Source organism: Lontra canadensis, unplaced genomic scaffold (assembly GCF_010015895.1).
Source record: "Lontra canadensis isolate GAN:19392208 unplaced genomic scaffold, GSC_riverotter_1.0 scaffold65, whole genome shotgun sequence".
Lineage (NCBI taxonomy): Eukaryota > Metazoa > Chordata > Mammalia > Carnivora > Mustelidae > Lontra > Lontra canadensis.
Genome location: NW_022631059.1, coordinates 3,422,944 through 3,449,388, shown reverse-complemented (window position 1 = coordinate 3,449,388; position 26,445 = coordinate 3,422,944). Strand labels below are relative to the sequence as shown.

At 56.6% G+C, this 26,445-nt stretch overlaps 1 protein-coding gene across 1 annotated transcript in view; it reads left to right on the top strand.

Moving 5' to 3' along the window:
• The first annotated feature begins 1,648 nt into the window (after nucleotides 1-1,648).
• The window catches only part of PHACTR3 (phosphatase and actin regulator 3), a 202,642-nt gene continuing 177,845 nt past the window's right edge, over nucleotides 1,649-26,445 (top strand). The window contains exon 1 of the mRNA XM_032878877.1: nucleotides 1,649-2,199. Within this exon, the coding sequence (XP_032734768.1) occupies nucleotides 2,082-2,199 (118 nt within the window). The 5' untranslated portion in view covers nucleotides 1,649-2,081. The remainder of the gene's footprint in view (nucleotides 2,200-26,445) is intronic.

Sequence of the window (26,445 nt, the reverse complement as noted above, 5' to 3'; positions counted from 1 at the left end):
GCCCGGACAGGCCACTCACGGCTCTGACGTGGCCTCACATCTGAGGTGGGGGCTCTGGCTGCCCTCACTTCCTCAGGCGCTGGGAGGAAGAAACGACGTCCCAAGTAAAGCACTCAGCCCGGAGCTGGACTCGTCACCATCGGGCATATCTCTATGCGCATAAAAAGAATCCAGGAAAGTGTCTTCCCGGTTTCCTCTTTTTCATGGTGTCGTCAACTGTAACTGTTTTGGGGGACACCCGGTGGTTTTTTGGTGACCATTCTGAGCTCTGCCCTCCCCTCTCATCCTGGAAGACCCATTGCGGGGGCTGTTGCTGTGTTTGTTCACTGTTGGATCCATGGTGCCTGATGGGGCACCCAGCGCGCTGGACTCCCGTGGGTTATTGGAATGAGTGAATGAATGAATGAATGAATGGGAGGTGACTGGAGGGGACTGCGGCTGACAGCCCAATGCTGTGTGTGGGCGGGCATCCATATCACTTCCCCGCTTCTTGGTTCTGTCCTTGGCCCTTCATTGGGGGTCATCCAACAGGGCCAGGTGCTCCCCCTACACCCCCCTACACCCAGGTTTAGGGGCTGCCCATGTCTGGAAGAACAGCCCCCAGAAGGTCCCAGTCCCTGTGCTGCTCTCGCCAGCTGTGGGACCCCCCGCCAGCTCCTCCTCTGATCTCAGTTTCCCCCTCTGAGCGGGCCTTCCCCCCCGCAGTTGTGTGAGGGGCTGAGATGGGATCGGCGCGTGGGAGCGTCTGTGCTCCGTCCCTGCACACGGCAAGTCTTAGGTGGGAGCAGCCTCCCACCTAGGTGGGCCCCGCCATCTGGGCATCTGGTGAAATGCTCCCTCCTCTGGGCACATTCCGAGGCCTGGCTCTGTGCCACGCTCCAACCTTCCCTGCGCCTTTACTGGGATTTCCTCTTTTCATTACCCTTCCCGTCCCCCAGGCCTTAGCTGGAGACGCTGGAGCTCCGTGTGCTCCCCCCACGCCACTATCTGGAATGGTGAGAATTGCTCATTAGCACTTTGGAGGGCACCTCTGTAAGTGGCAGCCCTGGGGGGTGTCACCTTCACTGCCTGGCCCACCAGCTCCATCTAGGCGTCTGGGGGAAGCCTCCCTGGAAGGCACGAGGGGCCCATCCTGCCCGTCTCCCCCCAGGCAGGGTGCTGAGGGCCTGGAAGAAGCGGAGGTGGGCAGTGGAGAAGGGATTAAGGTTGCAGGGATAAAGCTCTGGAGGGCACCCCCCCCCCCAGGGTGGAGTCTGGGCAGCAGGACCTACTCGCCTCCATATCCCCAAGAGAGGGAGGGCGGGGAGACCAGCTAGCTGCCTGAAGCCGCTGGGGAGATTAGGCCCTGCCTCCAAGGGAGGCACCCTCAGGGTCTCCTCCCCTCCCCCTGGGGAGGGGAGGAAGTGGGACTGGGAGCATTCTTGTTTCTAGAGCTCTGCTGGGTGGGGGGTAGGCAGTTCATAACTCAGGATGGGCCCCCCACTTCCCTTGGGCAGGCGGCAGGCAGCCCAGGTATTGGAGACCCCTCCCCATCACCACGCTGGCTCTCACTCCCTCTCTCGTGACGTCATGCTCCTCTCGCGCGGCATGATGGGAGAATCCTAATGTTTTCCAACAGATGCTCCAAGAACAGCTTTCAGATTAAAGCAATTGCAAGAGCAAAGATTTTCCTTTTTCCCTTTTTTTTCCGGGGGGGTGGGGGGTGGGGTGGGGGGAGGGAGCGCCCCCAGAAATTCCGGGACATCACCCCCTGCCCCAAGCACGCAATAAACACTGACAAGAAAAAGTTTTTATTTCCTGGTTCAACTTTTTTTTTTTCCTGGAATATAAACTGAAGAATGGGAATAAACACGAATAAATAGCAGAGCGAGGCCGCGCGGCGGGATGCGCTGGGCTGCAGCCGCGAGGCCATTGTCTCACCGCCCTGAAGCCAGCCTGGCGTTGTCCCCCGGCTCCTTCCCTCTCCCTGTCCTTTTTGATTTTCCTTTTTAAAAAAACGCCCCCTCCAGCCCCCTCGCCTGTGACCTTGGCCGCCTCGGATGCTCTGATTCCAGCAACTTGCCCCCGCTCCGGCCAGGCCCATGGCCGCGTCCGAGGACGGGAGCGGCTGCCTCGTGTCGCGGGGCCGCTCGCAGAGTGACCCCAGCGTTCTCACCGACTCCTCGGCCGCCTCCTCCGCCGACGCCGGCGAGAACCCAGGTAACGGGGCCGGGCGAGGGCGGCCGGGCAGGTGGGCAGGCCGGGGGCAGGTGGCGCTGGGCTCGTCCCCGGCGCTGCTCCGCGCCGCGCTCCGCAATCGGGGAGCCGCGCCAGGACCCGGGCGCCCGGCCTCCGCAGTTCGCGTCCCCAGGAACGCGGCCGGGGCGCCGCGGAGCCCTTTGTCCGGGAAAGAACCGAGTTCGCGGGCAGAGCGGGGCGCTCCGCATCGGCCCTCTTTGCGGGCTTGCGGGCTCCGCCGTTTCGCTCCAAGGGGCTGTCCTGCCTTGGGCGCTGACCAGCTGGGGGAAGAGAGTCAGACCTGTGGCCGCCTCCGCCAGGGCTGGCTCCGAGCTCTGCGTCCCTCCCCGGGGCCCCAGCCCCGGCGGCCCCGGCTTGGGCGTCCCCGCCCGGGCAGGGCAGCGCTCCAGCGGCCGCCGCGCGCGGGGTCTCCGGCTGGACGCCCAACTCCGGCGGGGCCTGGCGCACCTGGGCGCGCCCGCCCGCCTCCCGGGACAGGTGTGCCAGGCGGAGCCGCCGGCAGGGAGATGCAGGGCGTGCGCCAGGGCCGAGCCCCGTTTCATTAAATTACACGGACTTTGTCCGCTCCCCCGCCCCCGCGGCAGCGTCGATTGTTTAGGTGATAAATCCGGTTACAAAGGCGTCTATAAGGCTTGATTGATTACTTTCCAGAGAGGAAGAAAGGCCTAATAAAGCAGGAGGGGGGTGGGCTGTGCGGGGCCTGTCACCATGGAGACGCAGGAAGCAAAGTGATCATTAAAACCTTTCTCCACCAGAAGGCAATTTTCACTTCACAGAGAGAAGTCTGAGCTTCTGAAATGTAGGGTTCAAAAAAAGAATCAAAGCTGGTGTTTTGGTATCAAGCCACTGGACTCGATTTCCTCTCTTTGAGAGGCACAATCTTCTCAGAGATGATATTTTGACAATAAGTTGCTCCTACCTTCCTTAGAAGACTTATTCTCTCCAGATGCACCGGCCCCAGATGGGGACCTGCTCACGGTAAATGGTGGGCATCGAGATCTAGAAAACACCCCGGGGCTGGGGTGAACGCAGGCTTTGTGGGGAGGGAGTCCCTCACCTCACTGGAACACACAGGAGCTTTACTCTCTAACTACAAAGAAGACCTATTAAAGGCAGCTCTGCGGGCACCAGGGCCCAATTTGAAATTTTAAACAATAAACCCATGCAAGGCTTGTAAGATTTCTTTGTTAGGACTAGTGACACTGTGTCATTTGGTCAAACTAAGGTACCAGCCGAGGAAATCCCTGGCTTTTCCACATCTGGGAGGGCAGGTTAATTTCCTGGGAGTTTCAAGGGAGCCTGCCATAAGCTGACCCTTAAGGGTTTAATTAATCCTTTTATTAGGAATCGGGGATTAAGCCTTCAGCACTCCATGATGGGTTGGTTTTCTCTGTGTTGGAGATGCACATCCATCATTGTTCCAATTATGGAAGTTGAGTGGTTCGTCACGAGAGAATCCTTCCCAGCTCCTTTTGTCTCCCTGGCAGTAAAAGGAAGCAAACTTGAAACGGAAATTATGGAGGATTTAGCTTTTTGGCTGTCTGTGAGTTGATGCCTTCGTGGGTGGGAACAGAGGGCTCGGCAGGTGGCTGGTGCCAGTCCACCAGGGAGGGGTGGAAGGGCTTGGGTGATAACGTGATGCCGTGGGAGGGCAAACGCCCAAGTTAGTCTCCGGCTCAGATGGTCAAAATGGGACCCTGGGAGCAGCTGTCTGAGGTGAAAAGTCTTTAGCGTGTATAATTCTGTGCGTGGTAGAGCCTTGCTGAAGATATCAAACAATTAAGTATTTATGGATTGTGTTAAGCAGAGGAGTTCTGGCAGAAAGAGGGTCAGAATCCTCAAGTTGGAAGCAGCCCGGGAGCTGGAAGCAGGAAGGGTGGACTAGGGGAGCATCTTCTATAACTGCCTCGCCTGGTTGGCTTGGCAGGCTTGCATACCTCTTTTGACGGGAGACTCACTTCTTTATGGGGCGGTGCATGTTTTTTGGGGGCAGACCTATTTAAAAATTCTTCAGATGGTTCATTGGATGCTGCAGCCCATCAGTCCTGGTGGGATCGTCTCACGGTGCGTGTTACTGGGGGTTGCAGGAAGCCTGCTATTTCAGGGCAGTTATCCTATGTATCTGCGTCTTTTTTTCACTAGGGCTGAAAAGTTGCAGCCCTCATCTTGCTCTCCCTTCAGGACCTCTTCGTTTGTCCTCCTGCTGCTCTAAAGATCTACTCCTGGGAGTTGAAGCTGGTGTGCCAGCTGTGGAATAACCCCATACAAAGTCAAGGAGAAGAGTTGCCTCCTTTCGTCTGAATTCTAGATTTTTATAAAACAGCCCAAGGTTGCATTTACCCTTGCCCCCCAAATGCATTTTTTTTTTTTTAAGTAGACTCCATGCCTAGCGTGGCGCTCAACATGGGACTTGAACTCATGACCCTGAGATCAAGACCTGAGCTGAGATCAAGAGTTAGACGCCTAACCTCCTGAGCCACTCAGGTGCCCCCCAGCCCCAATACATTTTTCATGCATCAGGATTCTCTTAGTAAGGACTCAGAACATTCTCAGAAGGGTAGACTCTCCCTCTCTCACTCTTCAGAGGTTACCATTGTGACGAGTTTAGAGGAGATCCTCTGGAACTTTCCTATTCGTTTATAGCTACATGTTCTTAGAAGAACAGCTTTGAGAAAACACTGTGTGTAGGGTTCTTCAACTTGTTCCTGCTCCATATTGGATCTTGGAGGTCTTGTCACATGGTATATTTCCATTTCCTTCTCTTTAATACCTGCACAGCAGGCCAGAGAATATATTTTTCGGTTTATGTATTTGTGCTGTTTCCAGTTTTTACCCATCACAATCCCCCTGGCTGGGGCTCCCCAGGCAAAGCCTCCTTGGGCTCCTGTGTAAATTTCCTGTAAGATGTGTCCCATCTTGTGGGATGTCTGGGTCGCAGGGGACCCACATTTTCTTTTTATGATAGTGCACCCTGGAAAATGTACCAACTGACATTCTTTCCAGGCTCTCTGAGAGTGCCCTTTCTCTGACGGCTTGCCAACAGCTGAGATCATCAATCTCCTTTTCCCCCTGCACAGAGAGTGACAACTCGTGGCTCATTGTGTTAATTTGTGGCTCCTTGATTGCTGGTGAACTTGAGCAGCCTTATTAGTGCATTAAATCTCTCAGTGGCCACGTCTGTGGCCATGGACTGCGTGGTGGGCATGAACGGTGCTCCCCGAGGGCCTTTCCTTCCGCTCTCCGCATCTTCGCTGCGATGATGATTCTGTCTTCCTCTTTGCCAGGCTCCTTTCTGTAAGTCTCTGCTCTCTACCCACAGGCATGGGCAGGCCTTCTCCCCAAATTGAGCTTTAAACAAGGGAATGCAGCACGCCCATGACCTCTCCTGCCTCCCAGGAGTGCCTGCTCATGGGGACTTTGGCTCTGCCCTCAGAATTCCTTCTGCCCCTCAGTGCCAGGCGCCTGACCTGGCGTGATCCCGCACAGAGAAGGTCATCTGTGACCTCCTTCTTGTCCAACCCGTGCTGCCTCCTCAGCCTTCTCTGTCTTGTCCCCTTAGTGTCCTTGCCCCGTCCCTTGTCCCTCTTTCTGATGCTGTCTTGCCCCTGGACCCTGTTTCCTTTGCTTCTGGGCTCCCTGCTTACCCAGCTCTGCCCCTCTTCCCAGCATGACACGATGGGGTCCCTGCAGGTCCTTGGCCACCTTCTTTCTCTACGCCCTGCCCCCCGGGTGCCTCCCCGGTTCCCCAGTGCAGGACCAGAGACTGGGCTCAGAGTTAGCTGGGAATGCCTTTTAAAACACTTCTGTGGGGCCTGGTCATCTCCCTTTGTAAGGGCTCTGTTCTGGAGGGCCAGCCAGGTGGGGACTTTAGGGGTGGGCTTCCGCAGGCTTGGCCCTGTGGACATCTGTGACTGGTCGCTCTCTGCAGTAGGGGCCGTCCTGCGTGCTGTATGGAAATGGTTAGCGGCATTCCTGGCTTCTCTCCACTAGATGACGGCGGCTCCCCAGCCCCTCATTATGACAACCAAAAATGTCTACAGGCATCACTGGTGTCCCCTGGGGGTAAAACGGCTCAGGTGAGCTTGCTTGGGGAACCCCTGAGTTTAGGGCTCAGCCATGGCCTCAGTCTCTCTGCTGACAGTATCCGTGTGTGCGGGGGCCCTGCCCTGCCCTGCCTGAGTCCTGAGCTCTATACCTCTGCTGTCCCCTTCCCGTCCCTCAGATCTCGGGCTGACGTCACCTCCTCAGAATGCCCTCCTTGTCCGCCAGGTTAGATCAGACACCCTGCCCCAACCAGCCCCGACCCGCCCTTGAGTTCCAAGTCACTCAGTGTGCTCATCTCTGCCGGGTATCTCGGGGTCTGTCGTCCGTGGGGCGTGTCCCCCTCTCGGCCCGGGGCCCAGCACGGACCTCACATGCAGGAGGTGCCCGCGAGCATTTGCCGAATGAAAGACAGGCCCCAGACCCCAGGGCCTTCGCTGACGAGGCTTGTGGCTGGCCAGCTGCACCGGCCCCCGTGGAAAAGCAGCTCTGGCACGGCCAAAGGGTGGCGGGGGGCCGGCAGCTGCACCCTTCTGCAGGGTCAGAGCCCCGTCTGGAGGGGAGAAGCCTCTGAGAGCATCCTGTGCCCTCCTGAGCTGCAGGCTGATACCCAGACGCACCCACCTTCCTCTCGGGGGGGTACTGCCGCAGCTTTCCTTTTCCCTGCCCATGGCTGCTGGGATCCCCCACCACCCCTTCTGGCTGGACCCTCAGGACCGAGTCCCAGGTCTTCTCGTCCCCCGGCCTGTCCCACAAGGCAGGGCAGGGAGCTTTCCAAAATGTAAGCCCCCTCTGGTGTCTCCTTTGCCGCAGCCCCACGGCCTGGTGGTGGTGAGGGACATGCGCCCTGTTTTCTTCTCTTGTGGTTCTTCCCGGCTCCTGGCTCCGATGCTCAAGTCCTGAGTCCGGGGGATGTCCCTGTGGCCCTGGCAGAGTGTCCGCGTGGTTCAATTAGCAGCAGAGCTACACAGTAATTACCTTGTCAGCTTCTTTGGGCTTATTAAAAATAAAAGCTGGACGTTTAATAAAGATACGGAGTTTAAAAACTTAAGAGTTGTTTTTTTTTTCTTTCTTGACAGTAAAAGCACCACACAGAAAAAGATGGGATACTTTTGAGATTTCTGTTCCCTGCCCCCTTCTCGCCCAAATGCCACCCAGAAGGCCCTCGCAGGGAGGGCTTTGTCAGCACGAGACGGTCAAACACCAAGTTCAGGGGCCCGGCTTTTCCCCTCGCCACCCTGCGCCCCTCTTGATCTGTTGCTCTTGGAAATGATCTCACTGATTTATTCGACAACCTAATTTATTATGTCTCTCCCTCTAGACAACACTGTCTAGTACCGTAGTTGGTGACTTGTAGCCATTTGAATCTGAGTTAAATAAATTAAAATTAAAACTTCCTTTCCCCTGTTGCACTTTAAGAACTCAATAGCCACCTGTGGCTGGTGGCTGCCATCTTAGATAGTGCAGATCTAGAACATTCCATCCCCATAGTGTTGGGAAGCACTGCTTTGGACTGTAAACCCCCTGAGGGCTGGGCCTTGTCCCCTGTCCTCCTGGTTATGCTACACTTGGCTGTTTCCCAGTGAATGTTTGTTGATTGATTGAGGTCACCAGAATGGGATTGTCATGGCCCAGAGCTCTCCTGCTAGAGAGACCCTCAGCCTCCTTCAGTCTGATCTTCTCATGTTGTTAAGAGGAGGATGTCCAAACAGAGACTATCTCATATCCACACAACATTAATTTGTTTCACCCCAGTGAGTTTCCCCAGAGGAACTAAAATACCCCATGTTTGCTTCTTGCTGAATGGCTCTCTTTGACTAAGAAGACAATGAACTCCAAACACATTGTCTGGGGGCTGGATGGGTGGTCCAAGTCTGGCTCTGCCACATACAGGCTAGGTTACTTTGGGCAGGGCACCTCACTTCTCCAAATGTCCATTTCCGTTATGTCACAGAGTGGTAATTTCTGTCCCTAACTCCTGACGGGTGAGGCTTACTGAGATACTGTCCATAACCAGGAGTAAATTTTGGGACACTGGTCATTGGTTTCACAGCTTCAAGGAGGCAGGCGTCCCCTCAGACGTCCTCTGATCACCTCGAGATTGTCCCATCTTCTGTGAATGAAGTCAGGAGGCAGTGAACCCGGGGACCAGGTTGGGGAGGTGTGGGAGGGACAACTCCTGGGCCCTTGGCAGCCCTGCTCTAACTAGGTCTGTGTCAAGGCCAAGCTCTCAGGCTCTCCCCCATGCATGAACGTGGGTGAGCCCGTGCTGACCCCACGGGACTCGTCAGGACACGGGGCCCCGCAGGCTGTCAGGGTCCGTTCTCAGGAAACAGTGATGAGGAGGAGGTTGTGGTTCTGATTCAGGTTCCGGTCTCCCTGCGTCCCTCCGGCAGCCTGCTGTGTGGACGGGCTGGATCAAACCATCTCCTCGACCCAGCCGTTGGCTCCAGAATGCACCGGCCCTTTCCCGTAGTCACTGTCCTTCCGGGGCCGTGCCTGACTCCACGGCTGCCTCCCTGTCCAGCTCCAGCTCCCCCTTCCCAGATGCCACTCCCCAGCTGCCTGCCAGCCCCTTCCCCAGACCGCAGTCCCCACAGAGTCCCCTCACCTCCTCCAAGTCACCAACTCGGGTGCTATAATTCCGGGGCAGCATTTTGGTGGCCTTGAAATAAGATCTGAATGTGTATTTGGGGGGAGGGGTTTCACCTTTGTGAGCTTGCCTGGTGGGCCCTTTTGGGGAAGGATACCTTCTAGAAGGACATGGCTGAGTCACTGTGACACTTAGGGCCGTGGAGCAGTCACACCAGCTGTAGCTGCAGCGACAGGCAGAATGTTCCAGACCCCCCTGCCGGCTCCTCAACCACCCTGTCGTTGACGGGGTGGACAGAGACTGTCAGAGGGAGAGAGGCACAGGGAAAAAGTGTGAATATGACCAGTGGATATCAGAGGATTTTTGACTTACTGTTTTGCATTTTGCGAGGTGGGAGCGATTCCCTGCCCTATGATCGTTCCACATGGGGCCTGAGCTGCGGGGCCAATGGGAGCCGCGTCCTGGCCAGCAGGCGAGTTGGGGAGTGGACAGCTGGCGTGGAGCCTGTTAGGGCCATGTGGGAGCACAGGCCCAGGGCTGCCAGATCCCCTATTTATATCCGGAGGCTGGACATCCAGATTTTTATGTGAAATGTGATGGTTCGAGCTTGTCAAGTCTATTGGTTAGGGATTGGTTTGGCTTCGTGAAAATAGGAAAACCAAACCGCGCTGGCTGAAATAAGGTTGGGGTTTTCTTGGCTGCTAACCTGTTGCAGCATCGAAGGCTCTGTGACTTTCTTGCAAGCTTCTGGTTGCAGGATGGTCGCTGCAACTCTAACAGCAGATACACCATCAGGGCAGGATGAAGGGGATGGTGACAGGTTGAGGGCTGTCCACCTGTGGAGTCATGACCCTGCTTTCCTGGGAGCCCTACCCAGGGACATCCACTGATGCTTCCTTGGCAGGTGCTGCGGGGCTGGGAAATGTGGAGTTTTGTTTGGCTGATTCGTGGTTGTTTAGGATCGGTGCATGGCTTCCTCTCACCAGAGCTGGTGAAGAAGGAGAGGGTCCAAGTGTTTGTAGGTAGTCGCCCGCTGTCCCTGCCAGGCCAGCCTGAAACCAGACAAAACCCCAACCCAAACCAAGCATCGGGGCTGCATGAGGCTGCCCTTCGAGGAATACAGAGAAGGAATCTTGGGAAGACTGAAGCAGTTATTATGTTCCATGACATTTCTTTACCAAGAAATTAAAGGTTGGACTAAGATGTGTGATCTAAGCCTGAACATTATGTCCATCCATATTTTATTTGAGAATACTTATCCCAAGTACAAGACTGACAAGGTCACTGGCCTTCACGGGGCTGACAGTCTGGTAAATTATTGATAGCTGGAGTGAAAATACGCACGTTGTCAACTCTGCGTTCCACGGGCGCCATCATGCTTCCTTCTGTTTCATCTTCCTCTAAAGCCTTGAGGGGGCCAAGGGTCCCGCCCACGGGTAGCTTAGAGGAAGAGGTGGCTGGGGGAGGAGCTTAAATCCAGGGAGTTTGATGCCCCGCCCACCCACCTGCCCACACCACTGCTTGCCCCGCCCACTCCTTGCCCCACCCACTCCCTGCCCTACTAACCGGGCATCCCAGCCACTCTCTGCCCCGCCCACTATGCCCCGCCCACTATGCCTGCCCCGCCCATTCTCTGCGTCCCCTTCATCCTCTTACCTGCAGGGCTTCATCAGTCTCTTGGATGGAGCAGGTACTTGTGCTCTGTCCCTTTCCCGGCTCAGGCAATCCGGCTGGCAGAGGTATGTGTATCCGTAGTCACATCAACTCAGGCGCAGACATCCTCGTCCATTTCCCAGTTCGTCTGACCAGAATGGCCGCCAGGATGAGATCTGTGTATTGAAAGTCAGGCAAGGGGATGGCGGAGAGTCCGCCGTCGGCAGAGTCGTTGAAGGTTCCCCCTTTAATGGGCTGGGGCGGTGTCCCTGTCTGTTGGAGCAGGTCACTGGATGGGTGGCTTGGCAGCGCACCGGGCAGGGCTGGAGGAGGCTGGCACTGATCCGTGGCCAGTCACAGAACGAATCTGCCACGACCCACGCGGAGGACTGTGGCCCTATGGCCTAATAAATACGCGTATGCCACGTTGTCCTGCAGCTGTCTTAAATGTAGCACTTGCTGACGTTGCCGCTGGTCTCAGTCCCCTGATGGGCTGTTACTGCTTTACGAGTTTGGTCCCACTCCTTCCCGGAAGTTTGTACCCGTGAGCAGAGAGATTTTTGCCTGGTTGTAATCACCAGCTCAGGGGATTTGAATCAAGGCAGAGAGATGTGCCAGAAACGATCTTTTTGCTTCCCTTTGGCTGGAAAACATCGTCTCGGGCAATGTTAATTCGGGGATGACTGTGTTTCTGCAGTCACATGGGTCAGGTTGTTGCTGACCTTGGCACATTTGTCAGCCGGGTCCTTTGTGCAAAGCTCCTGAGCGGTCAGGAGCCTCAGAACCCTGCTGTGGTGCTGGGGTCGCCTGGCCCCGCCCCCTGCTTTTTATTTTCTTTTTAGAGTCCAGGTGCGCTGGGGGACACGGATTCCATAGAGAGTGGTCGTAGAGGATCTTCCTTGAAACCAAATCTGTTTACGTCCAGGGGAAGATGGCCTTAAGACGTGAATAAAGTAGCCCGGTCATGCTTTGAGACAGAAGACACAGAGGCAGCAAAGGTCGGGGAGGTCACAACGGGGGTGTCGGTTTCAGGGACTTGGGGAGATGCTGTATGTTATCATCCCGGGCTTATGACTCTTTGGTTCTTATTTATCTGCACGGCTGCGTGCATGGTGTGGGGGCTGTGTCACCCATTCCGGAAGCTCACAGTTTGGCAAGCTGCACTGACGATGCCACGTTCACAAATATGATGACAGGATCCCTGTGTCCTAAGCACCAGACCTCTCAGATTGGTCCCCTTCTGGGTTGGGTCTCGTTCCTTCTCTGCCAGTGATCCGTGGTCCACAAGCAGGTGGCAAGTCGAGGACGCAGGCTGGGCTCCGCGAGCGCCTCTTTTCCACGTGGCCTCACCCTCCACGGACCCAGCCTTGTGGCAGTGGTGGAAATGCAAGTCATAGTAGATATAGGAGGGGCGGAGAACTGGGGCCACGGTGCAGCCCACGTGGCAAGCTCGTTTCCCTTCCCAGACCTTCTGAGCTTTCAGAGACGAGGGCTCAGTGGGACTCATGTTTGGCGTCTCCTGCTCCTCTCACGTGGCGGAGCCAATACTGGGAGGCTGACAGACGAGGTCGGAGGGGGCCTGGCAGGTACATGGACTCTTTGGTGTCAGACTGCCTGGGTCTGCATGACTTTGACAGAGCCACTGAACATCTCTGAGCCTGTTTCCCCATTGGTAACAGGAGGGTTCCTCGTTGCACTGCCTAATGAAGGATGGTGGTGAGGACCACGGTGGGTTGGTTTCTGTAAAGCATTAAGCACAGTGCCTGTCACTACGGAGAAGCTGAGCATTTGGCCAGTGACGGTGGGGGCAGTGTGGAGGCTCTGACACCCATGTCTCCCATGGGTGCCCTCGCGATGCTGCCAGAAGTGACCCTCCTGGCCCGAGGTCTGCACTGCCGGGGGCGGGGGGTAACCAGGCATCCCTTCCCACCTTCCCACCCTTGCCTGGTTGGCCCTGGGGATGATGCATGGGGTTGCTGCTATGGGAGAGACACTCCTCTGGAGGCGCTGTGCCCATCTCCCTAATTGGGGAGTTGGACTGGGGAAGCCAGGATGTAACAGGCCCAGGTCAAAGGACAAGGTTGAAGGCTGAGTCACAGCCCCAGCTGGGATGTTCTGCTGGGAGTGTGCGGGACTGGTGCTTGAGGTCGGCCTTGCGCTCGGGAGTGGGCACGTGGACAGCGGGGCCCTCCTGCTCCTCTCATATGATCCCATCCCTGCCAGTCCTCATGGGTAGCTGCTTCTGCATTAATGTGAAGCAACAGAAGACTTAGGGACAATGTGTTAGTTTGTCTCACTGTTCTAGTCGGAAGAGTGAGTAGCAGGGGACATTTAATAACACGAACGTGGAACGAATTACGAACCCTCCTCATGCTTCTGCTGGTCTGGGCAGTCCCTCGGGGAGGGTAGGGGGCACAGGCCCTCTCTCTGTTGTGTCCCCTGCGGGACTCTGGTAGAGCTGGCCTTTCCTTAACGCCGCCACTGTGAACATTGGTGACATCTTAACGCGACGCCTTTCCTCTAGTAGTTTCCCAACTCTGCCCCGCTTTCTGGGAACTATATTGGTGCCTTCTTTCCGTAATGATTTGTGCTGTTGGCAGCTGTTCTCAGCTCCAGGACAGTCCCGCGCCGCGTGGATGCTAGCTCATCTCGAGTACATGGTTAACGACACCCCGTATCCCCTTATTTCTACACGCAGGGAACCATCGGGAAAAGTAAAATCAAGGGGGAAAGTCCCCCAGCAAAGGGCAGCAACAGCAGGGCACGAGACTTCAGGGCAGGTGGTCTTGCCCTTTGGGGAGTTGCTGGAGCCGTGAGAAGGGTAGCGCTTGGAGCACGGCTCTTGGTGATACCGATACGCGTTGCTAAAAAGCAGTGGACAAATGTGTTAATAATTAGTCTCTGTGTGGTTTTTTAAATGAACTAATGACAGTTTATTCCCGGAGGACATTAGCCCGGAGCAGCTGTGCCCTCAGGGAAATACAGACTCCGATCACGCGTCTTGTTTCTCTGGTTCCTTTTTCTGACCCTGGGCTGAGTGGATGTCACATCTCGCTCGGTGGACTCTTGGGCCAGGAGACCCAGGTCGCCCCTCAAATGGGCACCTAGGAGCCCAGTTACCAAACATCTCAGGGGGTGTTACATCGCTCATTGCAGAGAGGGTGTTAGATGGCTTCTTCTCCACAGCAAGAGCCTAGATTGGGAAAAGAAGAGACACACAACATATGTGTGACGACACCAGGGGGCTCCTTGCAAGTGTGGGCTCCCCTCCCTCCTCCCCTCCTTCCTCCCCTCCCTCCTCCTCTCCCTCCTCACTCCTGACCAGCACACTGAGTGCCTGCCTCAGGCCAGGTGTGACGGTAGGCACGGTAGGCACGGGGACAGCACGGACAGCAGAGGCATTACACCACTGCCCGGGGGTGGTCTCATGGGGGGGGTGGGCCAGGGCTGGGCTATACCACAGGCAAACACGAGTCCCGAGTCCCGTCAGAGGGAGGCTGCCCTGGTGTGGGGGAGGGTCCTGCAGGCTGGGGGAGCTCAGAGAAGGTGTCACTTGAGTCGGGAGCCGAAGAGTGGGTTGGAGTGAACCAGCCTGAGTCAGAAGGGCAGGGTTTTCTGGGGGGAGAAGATGGTCTGTGCAAAGGTGGGAAGGAGTTTGAGGGGGTGCTCCAGGGACCAGAGTCGTGTGGTGACCGGAGGGTGGAGAGGAGGGCGAGTGTGGCGGGATGGTGCCCAGGAGGGGCCAGGAGCCTTTTCCAGGGACTCCTGGGCAGAGCGGGGGTAGGGGGCTTGTCCGCACCTGCAGAGGCAACAGGAATCCTGGAGGGAGGAGCCCCATGTCTGCACGTGTGTGCACATGTGTGCACGTGTGTGTGCCCGCGTGCATGGAGAGGGAGACTGGGGGGCTGTTCTCAGGGCCTATGAAGAGCTCCGGGTTCCCATCCTGCATTTTCCTTGGGCTCGCGGACCCCTCTGGGGCTATTTGTACGGAATGTGCACAGACGTGATTCCCTGGGGTTTCTCGTGAGTGGGATTCTGTTGTCCTCTCACGCAGGGAAGCCTGGAATCAGGCCTCACTCCACAGATTGGTGGGGCCACCACTGTGTGGTCCTTGTCACCCTTGGGAAGCTTGGGGACCATCCCAGCATCGGGGCTGGAAGTGCTGGAAGTGTCGTCGGGCACCTGTTCTCTCTCTCTTTCTCCCTCTTGCCTGCAATGAGGGGTCTGTGAGCCCATGTTCACTGGCCATCCCCCTGCCATGGGCAGTCCAGAAACCCTCTGTGTGTTTCTCTCTTGGTGCCCAGGCCAAGGATGCTGAGCATGGGCCCCCGTACCCTGAGGTCAGGGGCTTGGGTGGGCACCTATACTGTGTGCGACGTGGGAAGGAGGTGGGCAGGCCCAGAGGACAGAGGGATAAGGATCTCCTTCCCAGAATCACTGGGGGTTTCAGGCTTCTTTCTCCCCCTTCTCTCCGTCCCTTCCTCTGTTCCCCTCCTTCCTTTCATCTTTCCTCCTTATCTCCTCCCCGTGCTCCTCCCTCCCTCCTTCCTGAAAAGAAGAGGCAGTAGTGGGAGAGGGCGCACGGTCAGGGGTTTGCCAGGAGCTTTGAAGGTCAGTTTGTCAGGCGTCCTGCAGGCCATAACGGCTACACAGCTCCGTGTGCTGACTTGTCAGAAGTCACTGCGGGGGTGGGGGGCAGCCTTTGCACACGTGTGTATGTGTGCATGGGTGTTTGTGTGTGAGTGTTGAGATTACTGTTGTAATTTCTCATCTTTTTGGGAACATTTATTTATTCGACAGAGAGCGCACATAAGCTGGTGGGGCGGGGCAGCGGGAGAGGGAGAGAGAGTCTCAGTAGACTCCGCACTGAGCGCAGATTCCAGACGTGGGGCTCGATCCCAGGACCCTGAGATCATGACCTGAAATGAAACCGAGAGCTGGGTGTTCAGCCGACTGAGGCACCCAGGCGCCTGCCTCCCATCTGGCTTCAAGACCTCAGTGGGAAGGGACCTGGGTCAGGCGCCAGGTCACATCTTTCCCACAGACCGCTGGAGCCAGTGTCCGGGTGCCTAGCAGCGGGCCTTCCAGGCAGTCTCGAACCGCCTCCCCCACCCCGGCTGGCCTTGGGCAGTGCTTACTGTCCTCCTTTGTGCGTGGAGAGATGACAGCTCTGCCTTCCTGGGGAGGTCGTGGGCCTCGGATGAGGCCTGTGAGCTCGGCCCAGGAGGTCAGCGGTAACTGACCTGCCGGCTGACACTCACGGGTGGGCACCGTGGGATGACACCCTTCTCCTGTTCCCCTGGGGTGGTGAGTCTGGGTTGGAGCTGCTCTCACTGTGGGGGATGTTGTCCCCTGTTTGCTGGCATGGCCTCAGAAGCCCTTACCATCTTGCTGTGCACGGGAAGGCCTGGTTTCTTTGTTGCCCCTTCGGCTTCAGGACAGGCAGGGGTCAGAGTGCTCCTGGGGGCTGAGCTGGGCGCGGGTCTTAGCGGGGAAAGCACACACAGTCAGAGTCCTCTGGGCTGGGCGCTGTTACTCCGTCCCGGGACCCCTGCGTCCTTCCTGAAAGCTGTGAGCCACTGTCTAGAGGAGCCTGAGCTCGAGTTGCTGGGGGAGAACCCTCGAGCTAATATGCAATCCCATTGTTACATTTATTCTGGGGAGCACGTGTTCTAATTTCTATCATCTTAGCTTCCATCAGAAAGATCTTCAGCAAACACTCAGAAGCATGTTTTCATAGAAGGCGTGAGCCTTAGAAAATAATGTCCCCCCCAACCCCGGAAATATAGGCAGGAAAGGGGAAATAAATGTTTTCCCTGGGAGATGGTAGATAGCAGTTCTTATAAAAAACAAACAGGTTTTGAACTGGAAAAGTAGTACACGCCCACGTCGGGAAAACTCCGGGCCTGCGGGAGACGGCTGGAGTAGGCACCGGTGAGCTGGGGTGTCCCACTCAGGCCTGGGCTGGGGTCTGTCCCGGCCAGCTGTTTTGTTTCTTCCCTCCAGGCCTCAGTTTCCCCACTCGCAGGCCCTCCCCCCCGCCGGGTGGTTATGGTCGGTATTCAGCAGTGCCGCGTGTCGGGTGCCTGCGGCCCCGCGCGCCTCCCCCGGCACTGACTCCTCGTTGCTGCCCCGAACCCGGGGCTCCCCTGTGCTCCCGGTCTTCCCCGCAGAGGCAGCCACGATGAGCTTCTGTACGTGCTTTCAGAGAATTTCTCTGAACTATTTTCTTTTTCACGTTGTCCACCTTGCCTTTTCCTCTTCATACAGCATCTTGGAGACACAGATACGGAATGTGAAAGGGGATTGGGAATGGACCAGAGTTTAAAGGGGGCCAAGAGGAGGGAACGGCGCGGCAGGAGGGAGCGTTGGGGCGAGTGGGGGCCGGGGGGCTGGTGGATGCAGGGGCGGGGGCAAGCCCGGGGGTGTGGAAGCCCTGGCTGAGGACTTTGGTCTTTATCGTATGAGCCATGTGGAGCCACTGAAGGTTGTATGAGAGGGTGACCCGTCGGTCTGGGACTGGGGAGAAACCCTCTGCCTCTGCTTTGTGGGTAAATGGGTTGAGTGTGTGTGGGAGGTTGTTGCCTGAGAGGCAGCCATGGGGAGACGGAGGTGGAGGGGGACCCGGGGACTCAGGGGTGTGCGGGGCAGGGGAAGAGAGGAAGGGTGGCCCCCAGACCCCCATCAGATGGGGAAGGCTGAAGAGAGCAACTTGGGGAGGGAGAGCTCGAGCTCAGGAGACAGGCTGGGACGGTGGCCAAGAAGGTGTCGGGCACGTACGCCGGGCGGAGAACCACATCACGCCGACGGGCGCGTTTGAGGCTCCGTGCTTCCCTTCACAGTGGGGCTGCGGGACACGGGGAGGGACTTTGAATGTCCCCAGACTCTTCCCTGTCTCGGTTACAGTGGGGACCCTGACCAGTCAGCCTGCCTCTGCCCACCTGCCTAGAGGCACGGTGCTGGCTGCTGGGGACAGCCCAAAGGTGCCCTGTCCTCACGGAGCTAGGCCTCGTGACCTGTGCTGGCCACACAGGGGACTTGTGTCTGGGTCGGAATTTAAGCTCTGGGAGGGGTGGGTCCTAGGGGGACGCTGGGTTGGATGGTGCGGCTTCGCGTCCGCAGTCAGGTCGACCTCAGGGGAGTTACTTGCCACCTCTGTGTCCTCCTTCGCCTGTAAAAAGGGGACAACAGTGTGATTCAAGCTGTTTCCAAAGGTGGCCACGATCATTACCTCTGACCCCACCCACCCTTTTGCTGTGTCCCCCATCAGGAAGGGTGCTGTCTCCTGCCCCCCTGTGTCCCCTGTCACTTGCTTTGACCAACAGATGCTGCAGAAGGGAAACAGTATGACTTATGGGCATAGAAGTTAGAGCTCGTGGCCTCTGTTGTGGCCCTCTTGCCTGCCACGTGAAATCGTTTGGGCCATCCAGCCGGAGTAGAGCTGAGGTGGCCCCGTGAGAGCAGCCGGACGGGTGAGTGCAGCCGTCCTGGATGTCCCCAGCCCCGGCCAGGCTCCCAGCTGAATACGGCAGGACCAGTGAGCCCAGACCTCCCCACGTAGAGCACACGAGCCCATGTTTCTGGCCCACAGCAGCTGAACAGTTACGTCCTAAAATAGGCCACTGAGATGTGGGGTGGTTTGTTCCATGCCGATAGCTGACTGACACGGACTCCGTGGTGCCGGGGGCTGTTTCTTGCCAGGAGTCACACTCTGGTCCTTTGCTCCACGCTGCTGGGCAGGTGGTGACTTTCAATACGGTTTCTCTGTTTCTGGCTGGTGCTGGGTCTGCCTTGACTTTGGAGGGTGCGCCTGGTCTGTGTTGATGGAAATGAAGGTTTCTACCCCAGGAGCCAGTAGCAGGGAGATCTTAGTGCCTGTGGAGTGCCCAGCCCATCAGAGGACCCCAGGGCTGGGCCGGATTTTGAAGGCATTCAACTCCGGTGTTCTGAGCTGGGAGCATTCTTTGCAATCCCCTGTGGGGAGCTTAAAAACGAAATCAGCCTGAACTTTCTCCCTGGAATTTGTGACTGGCAGCCATCATTAACAACTGTTTATTGGATACCTGTCCCGGGGATCCAGCAGTAAAGACTATGATGTCCCTGCCTTCACAGAGTGAATCCTCTTTTGGGATAAAGGGAAACAGATCGGAAAGATGTAGATGACACCAGGGAGTTATAAGTGCCCCAAGGCCAGGCTGGAGCAGGGAGAGTCGCAGGGAGGAGAGGCTGGCTATTTTTAGGTCGCATGGCCAGAGAGAGAGAAGGCAGGAGTGAAGGGATTAGTCATGTAAATGCCTTGGAGAATAGCTCTCTGGGCAGAGGAAGGGCAGGTGCAAAGGTCTTGAGGTAGATGTGTGCTTGGAGTGTTGATGAACAAGGGGACCAGGAGGCTTAAGTGAGTGATGGAGGGCTGGAGGTGTTAGAGCCCCTGAGACTTGGCAGTCAGGGCTGGGATGCTGGGGAGGTGCCATGGCCCTGCTGGTGGCTCGGGCTTGGTTTCCAGAACCAGCTCTTGGAAGGGGATTGATCTAGCTGCAGTGGGGCATCAGACCATATGGACTAAGGCCAGTCATGTCGTCAGAGATCGTAGTGGCCAAGAGCACACTGTTTGTAGCTGCTCTGTTGGGTACCCACGTCCTGTCCCTAGGATCTGCTCTGTCTCTGTCTTCAGCTGTGGTTCCAGCTCTGCCTACATAGCAGGTAGGCAACAGGCGATGTGCCCGAGCCCTCCAGGCTGGTACTGGTGCCCAGGTGCAACAGTGGCGTGGTTGCCGGTGCTGTCACGCTGGAAGCTTGGACTTGGCCATGGTGGAAGTGTTTACATCGTGGAAGCTGGCAGCTGCTATGTGCCCACTCCCATATCCCTCCTGGGTGTTGGTTAGACACTTAGCAGCCCCCAAGGCCAGTACCCCGCCTTGGGCAAGCACTGGGGGCCCCGGCCCTTCTCCCCTGAAGTGGAAGTATGGCCAGAACATCAGGGAGCTCATGCCTGAGGACTAATCCTCAGCCGAGGGGATGGGGCCAATGTCCTGACATCCCTGCTTTCGGGTGGGCAGTCCTTGGAGCCCGTGCAGAGTAACCCCCCTCTGCCCACGGCAGAGACCTTGGGAATGCACCTGTTTTCCCCCGCTCCCCGACCCCTGCTGCCTGGGACCATCTTCCAGACTGTTACTCCAAAGCCCACCTCCGGCTCTGTTTCCAGGGAAGCCAAACCAGGATGGTTCTGAAGGCAGAGGCCGTGAGAGGGGGCCGCTGTCTGGGTGTATTTGGAGGAGAGAGTCCACAGGATTTGCCGAGCCTGGGAGAGGACTCAGGGGGACCCTGAGGGTTGGGCCTGAGCACCTGGAAGAAGGAAGTTGTTCTAGACAGCGACAGGGGTGGGGGGAGATAGTGATGAGCAGGCTGGGAGTCTGGGAGTCCGGGTGCGCGGATGAGCCATTCAGGTTTGAACAACTTCTGAACCAGAGGTTTCTTAGAGGCCTGGGTGGAAACAGTGCTGAGCTGGGAAAGGTGTAGACACACCCCTGGGAGGAGACAGCATCGAGCGATTGGGCCCCTGGCCTCTGACAGTCAGCTCTGTCCTCCTGTCTGAGAAGCACAGTGCTCCCTACCCCTCCCTCCTCCATTCAGTCATCAAGGTACCTGTGTCCCTCATGTATCTTTGATCTGCTGTTTACCTACCTGTCATCCCCGTCTGTACACATCATCTGTTTCTCTCTCTACTGATTGATCTATCATCCTTCAATGTATCAAGCCCATCTACCCAGCTACCTCGCATCTATCTAGCTGTATCTGTCATCTGTCTAAAAATCACCTGTCTCTCACGCTCCCATCCATCCATCCATCACTCGCTTCCCTCCAACCCTTCCTTGGCACTCCTGCCCAGACAGAGCCTCGCCCTGGCTTGAACGCCCCCAGGGACGGGCAAGTCCCTACTTCCTTGGGATTCTGCTTAGAAGTTTCCGCCTCCTGGGCCCACTTGAGCACCGTGTCATCTGGACCCTGTGCTTCTCTCCCATTCCTCACCCGAGATTTATTTACACTATCCACTTGCCACGAGAGAGCCACTTGGGAGTTCAGAGCCGTGCGTCCCCTGGCGGGGCAGCCCTCGGCGTGCTGGGGAAGAATGGGGCCAGTCAGTGTGGGGGGACGCCCCCACCTCAGCTGCAGCTTCCCTCCTCTTGGCTCCCTGGGCAAAGGCGGCTTTGTGCTCTGCACGGACAAGGCCCGCCATTGAGGCAGGCCAGGGGATGCTGTGGAAGAGCAAACGATGGCTAGAAACTAAAATTAGGCAGTTCACAGAAAGCAAGCCCTGCGCCGGTCTCCGAGGCGAGCCCCCGCGTGCCTGCGCCTGAATGAGCCCTTTGCTCTCCGACTGCGCCGCTGAGCCCAGCTTCTCAGTCCCAGGGAGAAAGCTCGCCCTGTTCCCTCCTGGGGCTCTGGCTGACAAAATGAACAAAACCACAAAGAAATGCAAAGTGGTGAGACGATTGGTTCATTTTCTCCTGGCTGCCAGTAGGCCTTCAAACCTGCCTGCAGGGTGTGGGGGGGGGATGAGTGTTCTGGAAGGTTCCCTACAACTTATTTGCAGATGGGCCAAAAGGAGGCTGGCTTCGAGAGGAAGACCAGTGGCCTGTGACTCAGACAGAGGAACGGGGGTGGCCTGTGAGCAGCTTCAAAGAGGCAAGATTTTGCTTTTTAGATTTTTTTTTTTGCATTTTCTAACTTTTTTATTTAGAAATCATCTTAAACTCACGTGGAAGTCACAAAAGGTAGTAACGGCGTAGCTCACACATTATGCTGATGGACAGCAGGAGACTACCCCTGAAGGAATATTCTAGCCAGACGAGAGGCGGGGGCCGATGCCACCAGGCTTGACCTGCAAATTCTTGGTGTTAGTTGTGTGAGATTTTATTACATTGACAGATTGACCGCAAGGAGCTGAGACTTTACTTTTAGATTGAAAGCATTTGGCTCCGGTGGCCACAGTGGTCCCTCGGGGCCACTCCTGGTCCCGGGCAGTGGGAGGGGGGCCCTACCCAGACGAGTCCCCCCTTCCTACTGAGGATGCTCAGGACTCTTCCCCCTTCTGCATGAGCTGCCCCAGGACCTTAGCTTGTCTCTGTCCCCCTCCCCTCGTGGTTTCCTGTGGCAGCTGGAATAGATCACTACAGACTTATGGCCTAAGGAAGAGAAACAAACTCTCTTGTGGTTCTGGAAGCCGGAAATTCTAGATCAGGGTGTGGGCCAGGTTGGGTCCTTCTGGTCGCATCCCTGTCCTTAGCACGGGAGGTAGGTCAGCTCCACCAAAGCCCGTGCACTAAGACAGGGCGGGGTGGGACATTGCAGGGTGCAGGACGAGTAGGGATGTGGTGGCCACTGAGTAGATAGGGCGGCGAGCCCCCGAGACGGGCATGCAGCCTCTGTTCTGGGCTGTTCTCCTCACCTGTGGCAGGTACAACTTTCATCCCACGTGCTACCTCCGTCCCCATAACTGTCTCCACCTTGGGTTCCGAGTGGACCCTCTACCCCAACTCCTGGAAGCCTTCTGTTCTCTCTCCCAAGGCTTCAGTGTTTTGTCCCAATTCCCATTCTGTTTCTTCCGTTGGACAAAATCATCTTACGTGATTTTGGGGCGTTATTTGTTTACCGTCTCCTTCTCCCTCTTCCCCCACCCTGAGCAAGAGCTCCAGGGAGGAAGAGATCCTAGCTGCATTGTCCCTCGTCCCACCCTCTGCCATCAGCTGGCACCTGGACAGCACCTGGCCAGCAGCTGGCCAGGGACTCGTGTGTTCTCAGACGGCGGTGTTGCCTGGGACAAGCTGCGTGACTCCCTGGCCTGGCATGTCTTCAGCTCTTCCCGCTGATAATGGTCCTCACTTCACAGGCTCACCGTGATCATTTCATGGGACAACCACGTAGAGCACGTAGGGCTCTGTGCTTCTGAAGACCTGAGCAAAGCAGCCCCGTTATCCTAGAAATGCTCTGGCACAGCCGCGAGAGGTGGTGGGATGCGGTGGGTAGATTGTGGGGACTACCTCCTGGCTCACACCCAGCTCCGCCACTTATGAGCTAGTAAGTTGGTCAGCCATGGTGTGCCTCAGTTTCCTCACCTGTGAAGTGAGAGTAGCAGTGACACCAGCCTCCAGGAATCATTTATTAGTCAAGCACTTACATCCGCGTCTGGGTCCGATCGCCTGTGGAGGTGCGAGGTGTCGTCACTGCTGGTGTCTGTCGCCGTCAGACCACAGCTCAAATGTCGCTTCTCCGGATCGAGCTGCTCAGAAGCCAGTTGAAAACACCTGTTGGGAAACGAGCAGAGTGTTTGGGATCAGGGTTCTGTGACTCTAGGTCAGGTCCTGCTGCTTTATCATTAATCCCTAAAGACGCCGCCACCAGCCGGGTCCCTTGCTCACGTAGACGCGCTTCTCATTCAGGGGACAGATGTGCTGGGCTCCCGTGTGTGCTTCCCTTGCCCCTGTCCGGCTCTGCGCTCTCTGCCAGGGAAGGTGTCACGGGCTGTGGGCTGCATGCCGGCCCCAAACACGTCCTGGGGCTTCCGGCTGCCGGGATTCGCCCTCAGGAGGCGGCTTCTGTCCTGTGTCAGGGAATGGACCAGAATAAACATCGTCCTTCTCTGGCGTTGGAGACCCGTTCTTGTGATTCTGTGTGAGCTCTTCAAAACATGAAAAGAAAATAAACCACCTCTCAATCCCGTTACTGTCTTCTGAATAATCCCACGGTGGGACATGGAAGGAGCATTCCGGGATTATATTCACACTCGTGACCTGTTTTCACATCCTGATCCATAGAAAGTGTTTGAGAAAGCATCCGGGCTCGTGATGACCTTGGGGATCGCACGTGTGGGCGTGGCTAAGGACCAGACGTTCCTGCCACCGAAGGAAGGAGGAGACGGCCGTGCAGGCTCGAAGAGTGCCGGGCAGGGATGCGCCTGCTCGTTCCCTGTGAGGCCGCCCGCTCGCCGGCCAGCCCAGTGGGGTACTGATCTCCTGGCAGTCTCCGTGTGATTTTAGGAGAGGATGAACTCTCACAGAAGGAGTGTGTACCTTTGTTTAATTTTTTTATTTGGATAAGATTATGGTTCCATTAAAGTAGATGTCAAAATTTCCTTTTACATTTATGTAAGAGAATGTTATATGTCTCTTAATTGCAGGCCAGGTGGTTTTATTAGGGCAGAATCCTTGGGAGTGGTGGCCAAGTTAGTGAAATGTGGGAGGTGTTGCGTTGTGCAGAGTCCCGAGGCCCCTCATCCAGCAGAAAGGCTGAGGGTGGTTCAGGGGATACGGAGGAGGGGTCCCGGGCTGCACGCCCTCCAGGAGCTTACAGTCTGGAAGAGGGGAGGGATAGCACAGGAGACAGGACACAGGGATGGGGACTTGCTAAGCCTGGATAAGCTCCTTGGTACCAGGGGGGTGCCGGGAAGAGGGTTATATGCCTGTGTAGCTGGGGGATGTGGAGGTGTTTGGCAAAGGCTTCGTGAAGGACAGGAGATGGGTCTGTGGACATTCTGGAGGTGACTGTCATGGTGCAGGTGACCATCATGGGGTAGCTGTCATCGTTGAATGACAGGCAAGATGTGGGCTTGTGGAAGAGCTAGCAGAGTAGTGTAGCCCTGCCTCAGAGAGAAGCAATTCGAAGGGCAATATGGCCCTGATCCAAAATTTATGGGGCAAATGCCCATGCTTGGGGGCCCTCTAGTGGCCTCATTAGCAAGAAGAGGTCCTCGCTCCGATAGTCTGGCCCCCTGCTTCTTGGACTTCTGTGAGCACCTGCACAGATGCCCTGGAGATTTTGTTACAAAATCATCAGGTCTGGGGTGGGGCCTGAGACTCTGCATTTCCAGCAAGTATCCAGCAGGCCCCCAACCCCCACAAAAGCTTGCTGCCATCCTCGTTCCAGTGACACGAGGTTTGCTGTGCAGAGACCCCAGTCCTGGGAGTGCTGGGAGGGCGGGAGAGGCAACTCTGCTGCAGTGTTAAAGGTTAGTCACTTGTTAGTGGAGGCTCAGCCTGGAGGGAAGGGTGGGCACAGGTTCCAGACTTTATAATTTTGGCCAAGTAGGGGTGTTTTGAAGCAAAAGGACAACAATGAAGGAAAAAAAGGAAACCTCCAACTATGACCACAGGTATTTCCTGAGAGAAACGGGAGTCAGGGTCCAAAGAAGCAGGGAGGCTGGCCACGCAGGCGGAGGGCCGTGTTTTAAAGTAGGCACAGCCCGCTTCAGGAGCACTTTGTAGCATTGTCCTTGCTTGGGGGTCTTGGGAAATGTCAGCACAGGCTGGCATGGATGGACAGGCTAGGGTTGGGGCTGTAGCTGTAAGATCGGGGATTTCCATGGTCCTCGGAGCCATGGAGCATCCCCGGGAGGCCTTGTGTGGCGTGGCTGGGGCTGATCTGACCTTTCCTGGGATTAATGTCTGGCTTGGGGGAGACCGTGAGCCAGAGGGCCCTTTCCGTCTGCATCGCCCTCCCCTGAGGTCACTACCCCAGTGCTGCCCCTACTCTGGGCATTTGCCTCGTGGTCTCTCCTCTGTGTCCCTCATAGCCCACTGTGAGCCACGGGCCTCACCAGCCTGCTTCCCTGAGACCACAGCCTGGGTGGTGTTGGGGCCGTGTCCCCAGGAGGTCCCAGGAGTGCCCTGTTTCTCCTCACCGTCTGGTTGGGAAGGAGTGTGCCTCCTGGCTCCATCCTTGTGGGACTGGCTGCCGCCCTCCACGGTGCCCTTCTGCCCATGGTGAGCAGTTCTAGGATTGACACGTGACTCAGGCTTGACCCCTGAGAGTCCATTCCCGGACTTCATGAGGAAGGAGGTGTTTTCTCTTTGTAGAGGCGTCCCTAAGCTCCTAGGGTGGGAGCCTGGAGGGCTGGTGGCCGCTTTCCCCAGCCTGTTTGGGAGGACCTGCGGGGAATGGGTCCAGGAGGGGAGGGTGACTTTCTGCTGGCATCATTTCAGCCTGGAAGCAGTGTGGACCCCAGATTCTCAATTCAGCACTTAGTCCCTTTGATGCTTAAGCTGGGTGCACTCCAGCTAAGAGCTCTGAGGATCTCAACACGGAGAGGAGGGAAGAGCCCTCGCCCAGATCCGGGGATGGGTGTGAGTGACCGGACTGGCGTCCCACCCCCGGCCTTTCCCCCCATGCTCCAGTCTGGTCTTTGTCCTTCCAAGCACCTCTGCAGGCCCAGCAGCCTCCAGCAGGTGACTGGTTTTGCCCATCCGTCTTCAGCATGTCTGCCTACTGGAGGGTCCTGGGGCTTTTCACGAGTGTGTCTGGAGGACTGGGGCAGTGCCCAGGGGTGTGACAGGAGGTATCTGTCTCTGGCCTCTGCTGTTGGAAGGAAGTTATGACTCCTGATGTCTTAGCAGGTGCTGGGGGTTCAGGCTTTTTCACGAAAGTGGGGTTTGCTCGGACCCTCTCGTATCGTGTGGGCTTGCATGTCACCTCCAGCCGCTCTAAGTCACGGCAAAGGGTGAGCTCAGGAACTGCTAATGACATATTTCATTTTCATAATGAGACACCCTGCTCACCACTTACTCCCTCCCATGGCTTTCCATTTTGGCTGAGCAGTGGAAGAGTCCGCGGTTCGTGGATACCACGATGCATTATTTAGAATGCGGAGGGGGAGGTTCTTATAAAACCGAAGACCTTGTAACCCTTTAACTAATAGTTTCCTCACTTAATTATTATTTTGAATTTTCCAAAGACTATTTTCTCTAAAATCACCCAACTAGATGAAGTTCTTAGGGGACATCTAATTTTTCTATGATTTCTCTGCGAGGTTTGACTGGTGTCGTTTTTATCATACCAGAGCTTTCAGCTTTCATGTTACTGTCTGTGAAACACAGACTGTACATCCAGGCGTTAGGAAGCCTTTGGAAGGGTTTGCCACACAAAGCGGT